Here is a 17766-nt window from a genome sequence, read left to right as displayed (position 1 = left end):
GAAATGGTGAGGAGGAGGTGTCTGTTAGGTTGTCATAACTCTGCCGAAACCCTTTTCCCGATCTTTGTAATTAAAATGCCTACTTTATTAAATCCAATCAGCTCGCAGTGGAAAAAACAAGTCACGCCCCCGATTTTTTCTCAATTAATATTCATGCAGACTTCATGCAGTTCATGCAGACTTTAATGCACAACTTCCAGCCAATCAGAGTCCAGAATTTCAGCAGACCATAAAATAAATTCAAATCAGTCACATTTAAGTGATTATTAACATAACACATCAATACATTGTAGTCATTCAAAAGGTCCAGAATATAACGCTTTTTTGAGTGAATTTGAGTGAAGTCGTTTTTCGTGCGATTCACCACGCACTTAGTTTCCTCTAAATACAGGCCTCGGAATAAGCAGTGTATTTTAACACGTCTGGCACTCATTTAGACTGAAGGTGTGACTCACTCTCATGATTATGTTCTAGGCCTGTAGTGCCATTTAATAAACAGCTGTTGTATTGTCAGCTAATTTGAATTAGTTCCACATTTGCTGAGGCTATTTTCATGCTCAAACGTATCGAGCCATAAACCTCCTTTTAATATCAGTTCTGAAGTGTTCCGCTTGAGCTGATCTTTGTTTGACTTCTGGCTGTTAATTTGCATTGAACTCACTTTATTTTCTTTTTTGCAGTGTGCAGAGTCATGAAACTTAGTCCCTGTCAAGCCCCGTTATATGTAAGTATCTTCCATGCTGATTATTATGTATTCTTCAGCTTTATTTTCTCTGTTGAAACCATTAAGGTGAAATGCATGTCTTGCTTTGAAAACAGTGTGTATGTTCAGTTGAATTTCAAGTGAAGTGTTAAGGCGCCAATATACTCAAAGCAATGTCTCAGAGCCACACATGCGTGCTATGTAAAGGCCATGAACAAATGTTAGTCAAAGGGGTTTTGAATTTTTCTTGAAAGTTCCGCTTTAGCAAGCTGTTTCAATCATTTAAAACAAATCATTTTGGCCTGATTGCATTAGCATGAATAGCATTAGCATCAGTAGCATTTTTGGTATCAGTAGCATTTTTGGCATCATTAGCATCAATAGCATTTTTGGTATCATTAGCATCCGTAGCATTTTTGGCAGCATTAGCATCAGTAGCATTTTTTGATATCATTAGCATCAGTGGCATTTTTTGATAGTATTTGCATCAATAGCATTTTTGATAGCATTGACACCAGTAGCATTTTAATATCATTAGCATCAGTAGCGTTTCAATAGCATTAGCATCAGTAGCATTTCAATAGCATTGACATCAATATAATTTTTTGATAGCATTAACTCCAATAGCATTTTGGTATTAGTAGCATTTTTGATATCAATAGCATCAGTGGCATTTTTGATATCATTAGCATTATAGCGTTTTTGATAGCATTGACACCAGTAGCATTTTAATATCATTAGCATCAGTAGCGTTTCAATAGCATTAGCATCAGTAGCATTTCAATAGCATTGACATCAATATAATTTTTTGATAGCATTAACTCCAATAGCATTTTGGTATCATTAGTAGGACTGCAACTAACGATTACTTTATTAATGGATTAATCTGTCGATTATTTTTTCGATTAATCGGATAAAAAATCATTTATTTAAATCATTTATATAATAATAATAATAATAATACACCCGGATTCTCAGTAGCGGAAGTCGTCATAGTTGGGAAAACTTAGAGCACAGTGAATGGGAGAATACAACAAATATATATTTTACAATCTTATTTGCTCAAATATTTAAAAAAAACTCCATGATGATGTTATAAAGACTTTCAGAATTGTGTTAGACTGACTGGCAAACAGAGGAGAGAACAATGTCAAATCTACTGTCTCGTCCCATAGAAGCTGAATTGAAAACACCTCACATAAGCGGTCATTAGTTTTTTGTAATTTAAGCAAAGATAGTATACACAAATGTTCATACGTTTTTTTTGACTAAAAATATTAAAAACTTAAAAGGATTTAAGATGCTGATGACCGTTAAATGCCTCATAACGAGCTTGTGAAAAGAGTCCATCGAAACATTGAATTTCGATTGATTGCACAGCCCTATTTGTTTGCTCTTTTTTATTAAATTTGGTATTTTCTTAAAGGAATAGTTGACCTTAAAATGAAAATGTTTCCTCTCTTAAGCAGTTCCAAACCTTTGAGTTAATTTATTTTCTGTTGAACAAAAAAGAAGAAAAAAAAAGCTGAAAACTGCTAACTTTTTACACCCATGGTATGAAAAACAAATTCTATAGAAGACAGTGGTTACAAGTGTGCCAGCTGTCTTTAAAATATTATAGTTTGTTTTTAACAGAAATCAAAAATGTGTTTTGGGGAGAGTAAATAATCACAGAATTTTCCCTTTTGGTTGAATCAGTTGTTTTGTATGAGTTTTGGGTATCAGTTTAATTGTTTTTGCCATGAGACATGGCATTAAAAAAAATGTATGATACAGTCAGCCAACAAATGGCTTACTTTCAGTTATTTCTGCTCGGCTAAGCTGAGATAAAAGGATGTATTTAAGTTGGCGCAATAGCCTAGTGGTTAGCGCGTCGACACATGGTGCAGTAGCACGTCAGGGCGTCCCGAGATCAAATCCCGGCTCGAGGACATTTCCCTACCCTACCCCCTCTCTCTCTCCAACTTTGCTTCCTGTCTAAATACTGTCCTATCTAATAAAGGCAAAAAAGGCCAAAAATAAATCTTAAAAAAAAAAAAAAAAAAAAAAGGATGTATTTTACCCTCACACATACGTGCACACACGCCACAATAACATAATGAGAACTCAATCTCACAGTCAGTCGTCCTTTCAGCCGCCTTCAATACAAATCTCAAAAAGTCTATCAAATTCTCATTCAGGAGACTGGTGACCCTCATTTGAACACTTCCAAGGGATACATCTCCTAGATCCCAAAGGGGAATGTGACTGTCAGCACCTTACAAGATCAGAAAACGAGTCAAGCAGCGAGAAGGATGTGTGACCGGATTGAGTTACTATCACAAGAAGCCCATCTCACGTACAGAATACAGTCAACAAAGAAAAGGGATTTTCCCTCCACTGCCGTGAAATCCGATGAGGCTTCAAAGACACTTATCATTGTGTTAATGTCTGTAATTAACTGCTGAAACCATATTAGATTATCCAGAGCTCTGAGATAAATGGAAACAATGCTGATGGTTTTGAGGACAGAAGCATGTGTGACGCCCTTTATTGTCCCTTTATTCCCATAGACATCTTTCCTCTGCTGAGATTATTTCAGGAGTCACTAATATGCCGCTCAGATTTCTGACATTTTTGTCAGTCATGCTTGTATAATGAAACATGCTCCATTGAAACTCTTAATGATGCGTTCACACCAGACACGGATGAAGCGTCAAGCACGCGTGATTTACATGTTAAGTCAATGCAAAGATGCGAGTAGACATACTGTGGCACGATTTGCGCGAAGATGCGGCACGAATGGTGTGATTTGCGTGAATGAGGCGACGCGAATTGAGCATGAATCAATCGAGTTGAAAAATCTGAACTTTAGCCCTGTTACATTTAGGACATTCAGGCCTTGTTAACCAATCAGGAGGGGCGTGATTATGACGTAGTGCGTGTTGGTGGTTTCCCAGGGGAAATCCTCTTGCCAACACCGGAGAACAGCTCATCAAACTGGGCTTGGCTCAGTCTAAAGCACAGCTGAAAGCAGCCACCATCCAGGTACAGTTTCTGGAGGAGTTTGTGGACTCACACAGCTGGGTGCACCTCTGAAAGGATCTAGTGCACTCAGACACAACGCCAAATAAGTCTTCGCTGTTTATCAGCCTTCCTAAAGCACATAATCACAGCTATTTGCTCTATAAAATCCATATTGGCAATTTAGCAACAAAAACCGGAGTCACCGGGCAGACAGAAACCCTGCCCATGACATGAATCCGTCTGTTCCGTCTGTTGTGAAGTAAATTTTATTTGTGCTAGACACGTCTAGTGTGCACACCATAATATAGTGGATTATTAGTCCCCCTGTGTTTTTTCCCCATCAATTTCTGCTGAACAGAAAGAAGATTTCTAAATGTAATGGTTTTAACAACTCAATTTTAATAACACACTTGTATCTTTGCTATGATGACAGTAAATAATATTTTGCTTGATATTTGTCAGCATACTATTGTTCAGCTTAAAGTAGTTTTTAAAGGAATTTAAATCATTGGGTTAAAGCCCAGCTCACAGCCACGATTTTGTTATCTGAGACAAATTTGGGAAATCCTAAAAGATCCCTGAAATCCTATGCTAAAATCTGTGATCTTTGATTGTTGGTTTGACATGTTCACAGTAGGGCTGTGCAATTAATCGAAAATCAGATTTCGATTTCGATTATGGCTTCTAACGATTATGAAAAACCATTCATCGAAAAAACTTTTATTTCATTATTTACTATCTCCTGTCCAGTTGTCCTCACTTGTTGCTCCTAAAAGCGCGAAAGACCGCATGCTTATGTGTGTGCGGCGCGCAGACAGTCAGAAGCATGCAGTATGCACTTGGTCTCATTCGCACATTGTGAGGAGCAGAGAGCACACACATCTAAAGTCATTAACGCAAGCACTTTAATGGTCAAATAGGTGTCAAAACGCGGTGTTTAGTGATTGTTCATATTAACCCTCATTTTGTAATAAACAAACGAGTTGAGAATCAAAAGACACGTGAAAGCGAAACCATTAAAGTCACAGAGCACAACAGCTGCCGCCTGTTTTATCATGATTAATAAAACAACGAGAAAATCCCTCTTTGCTCTTGACTGAAGACTTTTGTAGCTAAAGTGTTTTTCTTATGGTGAAAATGCTAAAAGCAAAGTTTGTTTCATATTTTTATTTTATTGTATTTATTTCTCTTTCCTTTGCAGGGAGGAAAATAATATATGCAGTTGAAGTCAGAATTATTAGCCCTCCTGAATATTAGCAACCTTTTCCCCCCAATTTCCGTTTAATGAAAAGAAGATTTCTGAACATAATAGTTTTAATCATTCATTTCTAATTACCGATTAATTTTATTTCTTAATTTTATTTTATTAATTTTAAGCTCATAATATTTTAGTAGATATTTTTTAAAATACAAAAATTCAAATTCATAGTGTGATTTAAAAGCTTAATTAGGGTAATTAGGCAAGTCATTATATAACAGTAGTTTCTTCTGCAGACAATCAAAAATATTTATTGCCTAAAGGGGCTATTAATATTGAGGTTTCAAAATATTTAAATCTGCTTTTATTCTAGCCAAAACAAAACAAATAAGCCTTTCTCCAGAAGAAATATATTAGAGGAAATACTATTAAAATTCCTTGCTCTGTTAAACATCATTTGGGAAATATTTATTTTAACAAAATTCTTAGGAGTGCTAATAATTTTGACTTCAAATGTGAATAAATATGATTACAATTATGACCAAAATAATCGTGATTATGATTTTTCCCAAAATTTGAGCAGCCCTAGTTCACAGTCAGCCGCTTAATGCCTGTTGCGATCAGATTTTTCCCCAGATGAGGATATCAGACCCTTTCCTGCAGTGTGACAACAGCTGCGATGAGTGTCAATCCAAAAACCAAATATAAGTGCTGACTTTGATGACGCAATCCAGGCAAATGATCACAGGACATGTCAATAAAAAATGTTTTTGAAAACACAAAAATGTTTTTTTTCTTCCTGGTTTTATTATTGAGGCACGCTGTACACAAAATTGCTACAGATTGTTTACATTTGCTGTGAGGAATCATTTCAGAATGCGAGATAGTGAAAGTCACGGGAGGATGACGTCGAACTCCAGGGGCATTTTCTTTCGTGTTTGGCGCATCTTCCTTGTCGTTCAGTCTGACTTTATGATATCTGAGACCTCACAGTGTGACATGTGAGCCATGTTCGTGCAGTCTGACAGGCTACAATTTTTCAGGATTTTAAAAAATCGCACAGTGTGATCCAGCCTTTACTCAGCAAGTTAGAGTAATTAGGTAAATCATTGCATAACGATGGTTTATTCTGTAGACAATTCAAAAAATATATTGGTCAAGGGGGCTAGTAATATTGACCATAAAATTGCTTTAAAAAATAGAAACTGCTTTTATTCTAGACAAAATAAAACAAGACTTTCTCCAGAAGAAAAAATATGATGCATTCTGTGCGCGATTACCACAATAATGCAGTCATAGTGATACAACATGGCTGTATATCTATACCACTCTAGTAAGCACCAAACTTTATAAAAAAAACTTGTCTGAATATTAGTTCTAATTGTGTGTATTAGTGTGACAGAAAGAGAGCAGATCAGGGCGTGAGCTGTTAAATCCTATCTGTGTTAATCTCTGCAGACCAACATATCCTGTTGCAACCACAACTTCACTTATTTTTTTTATTGCGTTTGACTAAGTTCTTGACTTAAAATATTTGAATTTAGAAGCAAGAATAGCTTCTGTTGTCCTGCTTTTAGCACACTTACTCATTCAGTGCTTGTGTGTAGTAAATCATGTTTTATCATTATAAGTTTAAAGGTCAAGATGGTCATGTTAATTCAAACCTCTTTTATAATTGGCTTTGTCACTTTATATTTTGTGCCAGTAGCATATTAAGTTATTCGTAAGTGCATTCTTTTGTATCTGAAACTTGTGTTTTTGTATTGTGTGTCAGGGCAAGTGTGTTCTGACAGTTGATCTGTGTGATGAGACGCTCTGTGAAGGAGAACAGGACGAGGTGTTGTTCTTCCTGTTGTTCAGCGGCTCCGCTCAGACACATATAACCAGCACACTGAAGGTCAACCATGCCACCCTTCAGGCTGTGTGTCCAGGTGAGCATGTTATGGGGACTTTGAAATATTTGATGCTTACTGTTACCTTTTAAGCACTGTTTTTTTTTAATTAAGTTTTTTTGTGAAATGTGTCCTGTCCTTTGGAATATGGTTTCTCAAAATTAGGTTTGTTAGGGCAGTGTTTCTCAACCACGTTTCGGAGGACCAGCAGTTATGCACATTTTCGATGTTTTTTTAATCAAGCTCACATGATTCAGATGATCAGCTCATTAGCAAAATGAAAGACCTGTAATGGGGTGTGACAGACAAAGGAGACATCCAAAACATGCAGTGTTGGCAGTCCTCAAGGAATGTGGTTAAGAAACACTGTGTTAGGGAATTGTGGGTTGAAGAAATAAAAAAATCGTAAACTTTTTTTTTTTCAAACATGTCATAAATAAACTAAACTAATTAAATATAATTATTAAGCAAAAGAAATAATACAACTGAAAACAAAACAATTTAAACTTGTACTTGTCTGAAAAGGAATAGGAAGAAGCATATGCAAAGCCAAAAATGTAAATCTATGGCATTTCTGTATGTATTTGCATGTTCTCCCCGCGTTAGCGTGTTTTCCCCCCACAAGTCTAAAGACATGTGGTATAGGTGAATTGGGTAAGCTAAATTGTCCATAGTATATATGTGTGAATGAGAATGTTTGGGTGTTTCCCAGTGATGGGTTGCAGCTGAAACGGCAGCTATATATGAGCGATTCCATGCAAATGTCAACCTTGCCATGAAAAAATTTAAGTTTTCACTAAAATACCGAAACCTTTTCTGGGTTTTTTGGGTCAGCAAATATTTTACAGGACTTTAGAAATACTCAAAAATGCATCTTTCCGTGTTTTCAAACTATAATATTTGATTTACTAAAGTCACACTAGTGGCAATTACAGATCTGTCACATCCATAACAGAGAGATGTCACATCCATAACGACACTTTTTCCTCATAACTGTGAAAATATTAAATAAAATAAAACCAATAATTTTTGTTTTATAGTGAGCCATGTCTTCTTTTGATTAGCAATGTTTCTTTTGGGTAATGCAGTTTAATTTACAGAATTTCTACAAAGTATGTTGTATACTGTAAACCCACAGACATTTTTTTTGTCACATCCATAACGCATATTTATTTTTCTCATTTAAAGTACAAAATATGTTTACAGATAAATATTTTTCTGATCCCATTACTCTGTGGTCAGTTGTTCTGGAAAATATCATTGAAAGTTTCAATATAATGTTAACATACTTTCTATGTGAATTTATGTTTTGGGTTTTTAATACACACACACACACACACACACACACACACACACACACACACACACACACACACACACACACACACACACACACACACACACACACACATACTGTATAAGTGTGTGTGTGTGTATATGTATATATATATATATATACATATACACACACACACACACACACACACACACACACACACACACACACACACACACACACACACATACTGTATAAGTGTGTGTGTGTGTGTGTGTGTGTATATATATATATATATATATATATATATATATATATATATATATATATATATATATATATATATATATAAATATATATATATATAATTTATTTTTTTTCTTCTTCTGGAGCAAGACTTATTTGTTTTATTTTGGCTAGAATAAAAGCAGTTTTAATTTTTTTTTATATTAAAAAAGGTTTTTCATTTTTAGCCACCTTAAGCAATATTTTTTTTTATTATTTAGTATTTTTTAGTATTGTTAATAGTTAAGCTAATTAACCTAGTTAACCCTTAAAGACCTAGAGGTATTTTGTGGGCACCTAATGGGCCTATATTATTATTATTTTTTTAAAGCAGTTTTATTTTTATTTTAGCAGTCAGACTCAAGTGTCATATATTATTTTAAACAGGAGAACCTGTAGTTTCAATCTGTATCATTTAAAGGTCCAGTCTAAAACTTTATTTGGTCCAAAAACATATGAACAGACAGAAAATATTCCAGAATTTTCCAGAAACGATTTTTAAAAAAAGTGGCATTTTCTAGTTATTACAAACAAAACCTTATGAAGTTTGTTTTTCTTTCTTTAGAAATACATATTATGATGTTTTATACTTCCAAAATAAATTTTGTCTACATCCACCATTCCCTGAGCAAGTTATAGCAATTTATTTCAATGTTATTCCAAGGCGTTTTTCAATGGGGGGAAAAAATGCATTTATTTACTGACAATGTATTTGCCCAAAACTTCTGGGAATGAACTAAACAGAAAAAAAATGTTACAAAATAACAGAACACTGAAGCAAATTTGACTTTTTTCCAAATAATATATTTTTAGTTACCATAAACAACACCCCTCATAATAATAAATATAAAATAAGAAAATAATAAATAATGCGTCAAAGTCCAAATAAACATGGTGCAAATCCTCAGTAAATAAAATAGATATAAATATTTACTATACTATAAATAGTTACATAACTAAACTAGATTCAATATGGACCATCCTTAGGTTTTATGTGCCAGCATGGATATGGTTGTCTGCGGATATGTATATGGTTCGCGTGCAATGCAGACAAACAGCCCAACCTTTATTTGCGTCCTTTGAAAACAACAGCACTTCGAAAAGAGCAGCACTTCGTCTTTGCTGTGTCACTGTTTTGTCATGTTTTTGTGCTGTTGTGCATGCAAAAGTACTTAGTATGAGAATTATTTCATGCAAAACTTTTTTTTTAGCGTTTTATTTAGCCGCGCGTAAATGTGCAGCCTATCTCTCATTCCGTGTTGTTCAAATAGCTGATTGTTGGTTCACAAAGCGAAACCTATGCTTATTGGTTGAGATAGAGCGAGTTTGAACCAATCTGGGCATGGAGGAGGGACAATACATCCATATATCATGTCTGGTTTGTCCGGAGAGACAAGTGACGAGCGTTCCTTTGTCAAATCAGCGTTGTCAAAATTTGATGACGTAACCACACTGATTCCGGAGCCTCTGAAAGTCCGTGAATGTAATGTGATACAGCGATGGAAAGCTAAGATTCTCTTCTTTATGCCAATCTTTGAATTGTATGGATCGGATCAGCGGATCAAAAGTTATTAAACATTTAAGAGCAATACTTATTTTTAGCCGCGGGCGGCTGTCTCGGTCTTTAAGGGTTAAACCTTTAAATTCCACTTTTAATACTAGTATCTTAAAATATATAGTAAAATATTATGTACTGTCGTCATGGCAAAGATAAACGTAATCAGTTATTAGAAATTTGTTTGTAAAACTATAATGTGTAGAAGTCTTCTCTCCGTTTTACAGCAATTGGGGAAAAATATAAAATAATTAAAATTTTACTGGAGGGCTAATAATTCTGACTTCAGCTGTAAATTAGATGCTTATGTACTCTTTATATGGATAATTTTATCTGCACAAGGTGGCAGTATTGCTCCAATCAATATAACACGTATGCTTGGTAATCCTATTAAAGACTCAAAAGTGGACTGAGTCAAAGTAAACACGGTGCATCTCATATTCTGAAAGACTTCGGTGGCCAAACTGATCAGCTGTGTGTTTGCAGCTCGTATTTGAGAATATATATATGCATTAACCTTATATCTTGTTAAATGGTGCCAATTTTTGGATGCTGTGTAGTTTAATTGTCTGTTTGGTCACTGAAGCGAACGCTCTCTATGGATTCGTTCGCTCTGCTTGAATGAATGAAGTTGAGCACAGCAATGTTTACTGTAGTGATGTGTTTAGTGTCAGGTGTAATGTCTTAGCAGTCAGTGAAGAGGATGATCTGCTGATGGAGGGGATTACAGAGACGGTGCTTTTGTAGAATCACTGAGGTACTGTAATAGTTTTAATTAGTTGCTTATTTAGTTTTATAATCTTTGAAGTTATCATGAACAGGAATTTCATGAGACTTTTTTTGAATGTTGATATGCTTCTGACTGAAAATGAATCATGAATAGGGGGCAGGGCTTTGTTTTTGCGCATCATTCCCTTGTAGAAAATGAATGGTTAGAAGGATGAGGTTAAGAATATTGTGGCTGAATTCATCGAACTGATGTCAACAGAGACAGACGCAGAAGCAAGACTTTGATTGAAGATGACTTTTTTCATTGACATGCATTAACTTGCACTGATTAATTGTTCACCAACAACTGGAGTTCCCAAACTTTTCAGCCTGTGACCCCCAAAAAAACAATTGCAGTGACTCGGGATTCCCACTTCTTAAAAATTCCCTCCATTGGCCCCTACCAATCATGGCCTCCCAGTCATCCCCGTCCAATGAACTGGCTCTATCACGGTCTCTCCACTCCACCAATAGTTGGCATGTGGTGAGCGCACTGGCGCTATTGTCCTCTGGCTGCCATCGCACCATCCAAGTGGATGCTGCACACTAATGGTGGAGTGGAGAGACCCCCTGCATGATTGTGAATCGCTTTGGGTGTAAGGCCATACACAATAAATGCGCTTTATAAATACACATTACTTACTTGCTTACTTATTTACTTACTTACTTACTTACTTACTTACTTATAATTTCTGTGTTAAAGCTTATAATACTGTTACGTCCTTTTAGATGTTAATATTAAACGGAGTAGATGACATAACATACATTAGTTTAATGTGTGTGACAAGCGGATGGAGAAAGAAATAAACTGAATCAAATAATCACTGCAATTATTTATTGCCCATATATCCAATGAAAACCAGTGAAAATATATTATACAGTGAAAGAAAAATATTTACAATGATTAAATAATGAATTACCTGGGGGGAGAGGAAGTAGTTGAATGTGCTTAAATCAAAGAAATAAATATAACAAAACTCAATAACTGTTTTCACCAATCTAAATTAATATGAAAAGAAAAGCATGAAAAGAAACATCTTCAACGTACCAAACGTCTTAACTAAACTGCTCTAACTAAAAACAAAACATACAGAAAACAGCACATTCTCCTGAACCTAATGAACTAATACAAAATATCAATCTGAGTGTTGTATATGTATATCGCGCGACTTACTCACTCCTACACCTCTCCGAGGCATCACTCAAACATGTCAGTTAACTGGACAATTTCACAAGCATTATTAAATCGCAAACTTTAGACAAGAGCATTAAACAAGCAAAACACATTCTCTCAGACTAGCCCTCGCAAGAGAGACTGTCCTCACAGAGACCCACAGAAAGAATAAGAGCGAGAAGTGGCGAGAAGGTAAGAGAGAGAGAGAGAGAGATAGAGAGAGATCGCCATTGCAGTTTGGGCTCGGCTTTTAATCGCTACGCCAACCAGCGATTGGTGGCGCAAACCCAGCGTCAGCGGCCAACGTCATCAGCACGAAATGCGGATCCTCCAATGCCGTTCGTACCTGTAACACATGCATGAAACGACACACCCACATACAAACGAACGCACACACTTATCCAAAATACGTTCTGCAAGGGAACGTTACAACTGCAACACCAATTACATAATTTCAAACAACAAAATTATTAATTAAAAGGAAAATTCTAAATTAGAAATTTCTAAGTTACTTCCACTGTTGGACGTTGTTGCCATATGGCAACATGTCATAAAGTATTTCTCTTTACGTCTCTTCAAGTTAAGCCATTCTAAGAAAAATAAAAGTCAAATATTCTTTTTATAGATTTGTAATAATGCATTTGGTAGAGGGTTAAATATATGATTGTGTATGTTTTTTTTTGTTCTTTTCCACTTCTCGTCAGTTATCCACATCAGTTATTGTCTTATGTGTGTTCGACTGAATTCCTGATGTGTTTTTTTTCTTTGCTCTTTGCAGCTCATAACTGCTGTGAATCAGTGCTGGTCACCCTGTTCTCCACTGGGCCGGACGGTTTGGTTCATTCTCTGGCCACCGAGCCTTTGGTCTTCGTGCAGGACTTGGCCTTCGACATGGCCCAGTTCTTGGTGAGTGCGGTGGGGCAGACGGGCATCCTAGAAGAGGCTCTACTACTGGACGAGCATCAGATCCCCCTGCAGGAGTGTGAAAAGCTGGACCTGAGTCTTTCCCTGGCCCTCAAACACCTCACGCTGCCCCCTGGATGGAGCCTGATTGGAAATAACACACGTGAGTGAGGCCTGGAGGAGGCTAGTGGTTAGATCTGTGCTGGTGATTTTTATTTATTTGTTTATTTGCCATGGACATCATAATTACACTGGACAAACCAAATGCATTTGTTTAAGTGTTTTAACAGACTTGCTAATTAGCAACGCTTGTCCAAGGGAGACTTGACTTTATAAATAAAAAATTAAATGAAAATAAAATATTACATATACACAACATTATAATTCTTTACATAAAATAACTGTAAGGCAAAAGCAAAGGCAGCATAATCAAACAAACTAATAATAGACTAAAAGTACCCCACTAAAACATTTACTTTACATTTACTTTCTAATTTTAGGCATTCCACAATTTGGTTCCCTTAACAGAGAAAAAAAAAGAGGAAAGGAGGTCTTACACTTTGGAACAAGACAGTCATCATTAGTAGTTGCTCATAGGGCTGGGTGATAAAACAGTATTGGTATTGGTATTGATGGTACATTGTTGTCAATATTGATGAAAAAAGTTTGGTTTGAACCGCTATAGTTTTATTAAAATGTGGTTGGCTAAGCCTGTTATTTCCAATGGAGGTGCACGACTAGTGCAAGCAAATATGAAGTAGCGCGCACTTGCCCACTCGGGGCCTCATGTATCAACGCTGCGTATGCACAAAAACTTTGCATACGTCAGGTTTCACGCTCACGTTTGGATTTACTAACGATGAAATTAACGTGAGAATGTGCGTTGGTCTGCGCCAACTTTATGTCTGAAGTACGTGTATTTCTTGTGTGTGTTTGTTTTATTTCCATAGGCGAATCCTAGAGGCAATTATGTTAAACTACACACTACAAAGTATCACACCAACACATGTGATACACATTGCTATTAATTTATAATTGATAAAACAGGTTAATTGACACTATATATATATATATATATATATATATATATATATATATATATATATATATATATATATATATATATATATATATATATAAATAAATTTATCAGTTATGTGATATAGAACATATAAAACCATTTGCAAATGTGTACAGTCATTTGTCTATGGGAATGGCAGTGTTGGCCTTATTAGAGGACATTGTCAATGGTCGAATCTGAAAGGAAACTGGCTTATTAGCCGTTTCAGATTTCCAAGAGCTATCCTCTTGAAGCTCTGTGCTGAGTTGGGTCCAAATTTGGAAAGGGAGACAGCGAGGAGGCTCCAAGGTGGCAGGGTGTGTGTTGGGTGGCTTTTTGGTGAGTGATGTATTTAAAGATATTATTCCAGCTAAGTTTATTTTATTTTGTTTTATTTTATTTTATTTTATTGAGCGTAATTATATAACTACATATCAGAAGACCGTTAAAGATGTCCATTAAAGATGTGCCTGTTAACCCTCCTCAACAACCCACAATCTGACCAAGAGCGCAGATACAATGATGCCCATTTTCGCAGGTGTAGAGCGGGCAATTGGACAGCTAAAATGCTGGTGGCGCTGCCTTGATAAGAGCGGAGGGGTGCTGTTATACCGCCCTAACAAAGTGTTCATCTAATACATCAGTCTAAAACAGACACAGATACTACTTGGTGGCTCAGTGCTTCCCGCTGTCGCCTCACAGCAAGAAGGTGACTGGTACGAGTCCCAGTTTTGTCTGTTGGCGTTTCAGTGTGGAGTTTGCATGTTCTCCCCGTGTTTGCATGGGATTCCTCCGGGTGCTCTGGTTTGCCCCACAGTCCAAAGACATGCGCTACAGGTGAATTGAATAAATTATATTGGCCGTAGTTTATGTGTGTGCATGTGAGAGTGTATGGGTCTCGCCCAAACATGCCTAAAATAAAATGAAAATAATATTGAATTTGACTTTTTTTAATATGGATTTTTTATGTGAAGCTGTCACTAAAATACATTTGCACAATTAAACTAAATATGTTTTGGTTATTGCCAGAAAAACTAATTGTATGCTATTCAATTACTTTTCATGATGTACATTTACAGTGGTTAGCATTACAACCAATTACAAATATTTGGAGAGCTTATACATATAATGGGCAATCAGAGATGCCATCTTACTATTCGTTATTTAGTACATTACATACAACATGCATGCCCATTAGATTACAGTGTATTAACAGTAGTGTGGTTGGCCCTGTAGGGGGCGTCTAAGCATTAGTATTAGCCTTGATTACACTTACTGTATGACATTGATTTGTAACATTCTACAAAATCAAGAAAAAAAACAGCCATATTTAATGTGATGTTACACTTGTTTTACTATTAGAATACATGCTGTTATATTTTAGAAAGCTAATGGATTCTTATTTGTGGACACGTTTCAAGCTAATCTTGGCCTATAATGTCTTGTGCCTCTATTTGTAATTTTTCATTCTTTTTTTGGGTATCATTACAAGTTTAGAAGAGAATGTTCTGGATTATTTTAGAGCTTGCATTTGCAGCCAAACAGACGTCCCTAAATGACATTCCAGATCCGGCTCCAAGTTATCAGAATGGTTGTTTTGGGTTCATGACGGCTGACGGGTCACTTACAGTTTGAGGATAATGACTGTTGTCAGATCTTTTTAAATGTTTAATTAGTCAGAATTGTTTTTGCACTGGTTGTTCTGTTCTCTTTGGCCTCGTCTTAAACAACCCGTGGCGTGAATTATTATACTTGACAGTTGTTCTTGTGCTATTTTTATTTGAAATAAATATCAGTTGGAAACATATTTTGTTATTAATTTGTAATATAATGTAATATAATATAATATAATATAATATAATATAATATATAATATAATATAATATAATATAATATAATATAATATAATATAATATATAATATAATATAATATAATATAGTTTTAAAATAAAATAACATGATTAATATAATGTAATTAATTATAAAATATTTAAAACAGCATAATATAATGAATACAAAATAATTAACATAACTTTATAATATAACATATATAAATATTATAATATATTAATAAAATTACTTCAAAAATAAAATAATGATAAATATAATATAATTTATGAAAAATAATTAATATAATACAATATATTTAATCTAACTTTGTAATATTTATTAATTCATTCATTTTCTGATCGGCTTAGTCCTTTTATTAATCAGGGTTCGCCACAGCGGAATGAACCGCCAACTTATCCAGCAGATGTCCAGCACACGGTGGCTCTGTGCTTATCGCTGTCGCCTTACAGCTAGAAGGTCACTGGTACAAGTCCCGGTTTTGTCAGTTGGCATTTCAATGTGGAGTTTGCATGTTCTCTTTGTGTTCGCGTGGGTTTTCTCCGGGTGCTCTAGTTTTCCTCACAGTCCAAAGACATGCGGTATAGGTGAATTGGGTAAGCTAAATTGCCTGTAGTGTATGTGTGTGTGTAAGTGCAAGAGTGTGTCTCCCAGTGTCTTGTTTCCACACATCCTTTTGATAGAAATAGATCTTGTCTTGAAATATAACAGGGAAAATATGTATTGAACACGTCATTATTTTTTCAGAAAACATATTTCTAATGGAGCCGTCGACTTGAAACCTGAAATGCAGAAAACAAATCTAAATAGTTTACAAATGAAGTTATGTGTTATAAAATGAAAAGATGCATGGGAAAATGTATTGAACATATGAAGAAAGGGAAGTGCAGACAGGCAGTGAAATCCCAGACTGCAGCTGAAAATTTTCAGTAGTTCTTCAGCAACCCTCTGCCCTTTCTCATTGTAAATGAATATTAGCTGCTTCAGTCCAACATTTACATTAGCAGGATGATAAAGATGAAACCAGGGGGGACATTTTAGCAAGACAAGAATCCAAAAAACAGCCAAGGAAATTCAAATTCTTTCAGAGAAAGAACATCAAGCTGTAGATTGGCCCAGCCAATCCCCTGACTTGAATCCAATAGATCATACATATAAAGATTAGAATTGAAAGACGAGACCCACAGAACCATCAACATTTTTACACTCTTTTGAAGTAAATCTCACACCTGAGCAATGCATGTGACTTCATTCTCTAAATGAGAGGCGTCTTTAAGCTGCCATCACCAAAAAAGTCTTTTATATAAAGTAATAAATACATTTCAGTAGTTCAGCACTTTCTCCTTGCGTCATTTCATTGTTATTATACATTACTAATTTTTCAGATTGTTTTGTTTTATTTTATTATGTTTATATTGTTTGGGCTTTTACCAAAATCTTGTTCAATTTCATGTCAACAGCTCCTTTAGAAATATTATTCCTAGGAAGAAACACGACGTGTTTAATACTTATTTTCCCTGCTGTAAATTTTGTGTTTCAGGAATGGATCCTCAAGAGACGCTCCTTCATTTTGCCGCTCGCCGTGGGCTTTCAAAAGTGGCCAGATTTCTCCTCAAGCAGCCCGGAGCCCGAGAGGCCCTCAGCCTGCGTAACAGACAGGGGGACACACCGGTGCTGATCGCCCATAGTCGAGGACATACAGCACTGCTGGAGCTCTTTAACATGTGAGGAACACTCCTACATCTAAACTCACAATGCACACATCAGTGCTTCCCATTTCTTGTTCAGATTTCTTTTGTTGTTGTAGTTGTTCAGAAAAAGTACAAATAAATAAATAAATAAAAGTTTTAAAGGTGACCCATTATGCAAGCATCACTTTTATAGGGGGGTTAAACACTTGTGTTTTTACAGTGTGTAAATATAGCCAGCCTCTTATGGTACAAATGTGTTAACTCTTAGATAGAGAAACACTTTGATTGACATTCTCAATTTGTACATGTCATCAGAGGGGGAAAGCCAAACCCTTTAGTGACAATCTCTACCTTATTAGCATAGACCGCCCTAAGTGAGAAGTAGCCATCCACTTTTAGAGTTTTCA

General features: G+C 35.6%; 1 protein-coding gene across 1 annotated transcript in view; it reads left to right on the top strand.

The window, feature by feature from the left end:
- The window catches only part of si:dkey-172h23.2, a 34275-nt gene extending 16784 nt beyond the window's left edge, over positions 1-17491 (top strand). Inside the window, 4 exon segments of the mRNA NM_200799.1 lie at positions 681-724; positions 6682-6838; positions 12636-12923; positions 17209-17491. Of these exon segments, the coding sequence (NP_957093.1) occupies positions 692-724; positions 6682-6838; positions 12636-12923; positions 17209-17396 (666 nt within the window). The 5' untranslated portion in view covers positions 681-691 and the 3' untranslated portion in view covers positions 17397-17491.
- The last annotated feature ends 275 nt before the right edge of the window (positions 17492-17766 follow it).

This window comes from Danio rerio, chromosome 7 (genome assembly GCF_052040795.2).
Source record: "Danio rerio strain M-AB ecotype USA chromosome 7, GRCz13ab, whole genome shotgun sequence".
NCBI classification, from domain to species: domain Eukaryota; kingdom Metazoa; phylum Chordata; class Actinopteri; order Cypriniformes; family Danionidae; genus Danio; species Danio rerio.
This window is presented reverse-complemented; position numbering and strand designations above follow the sequence as displayed.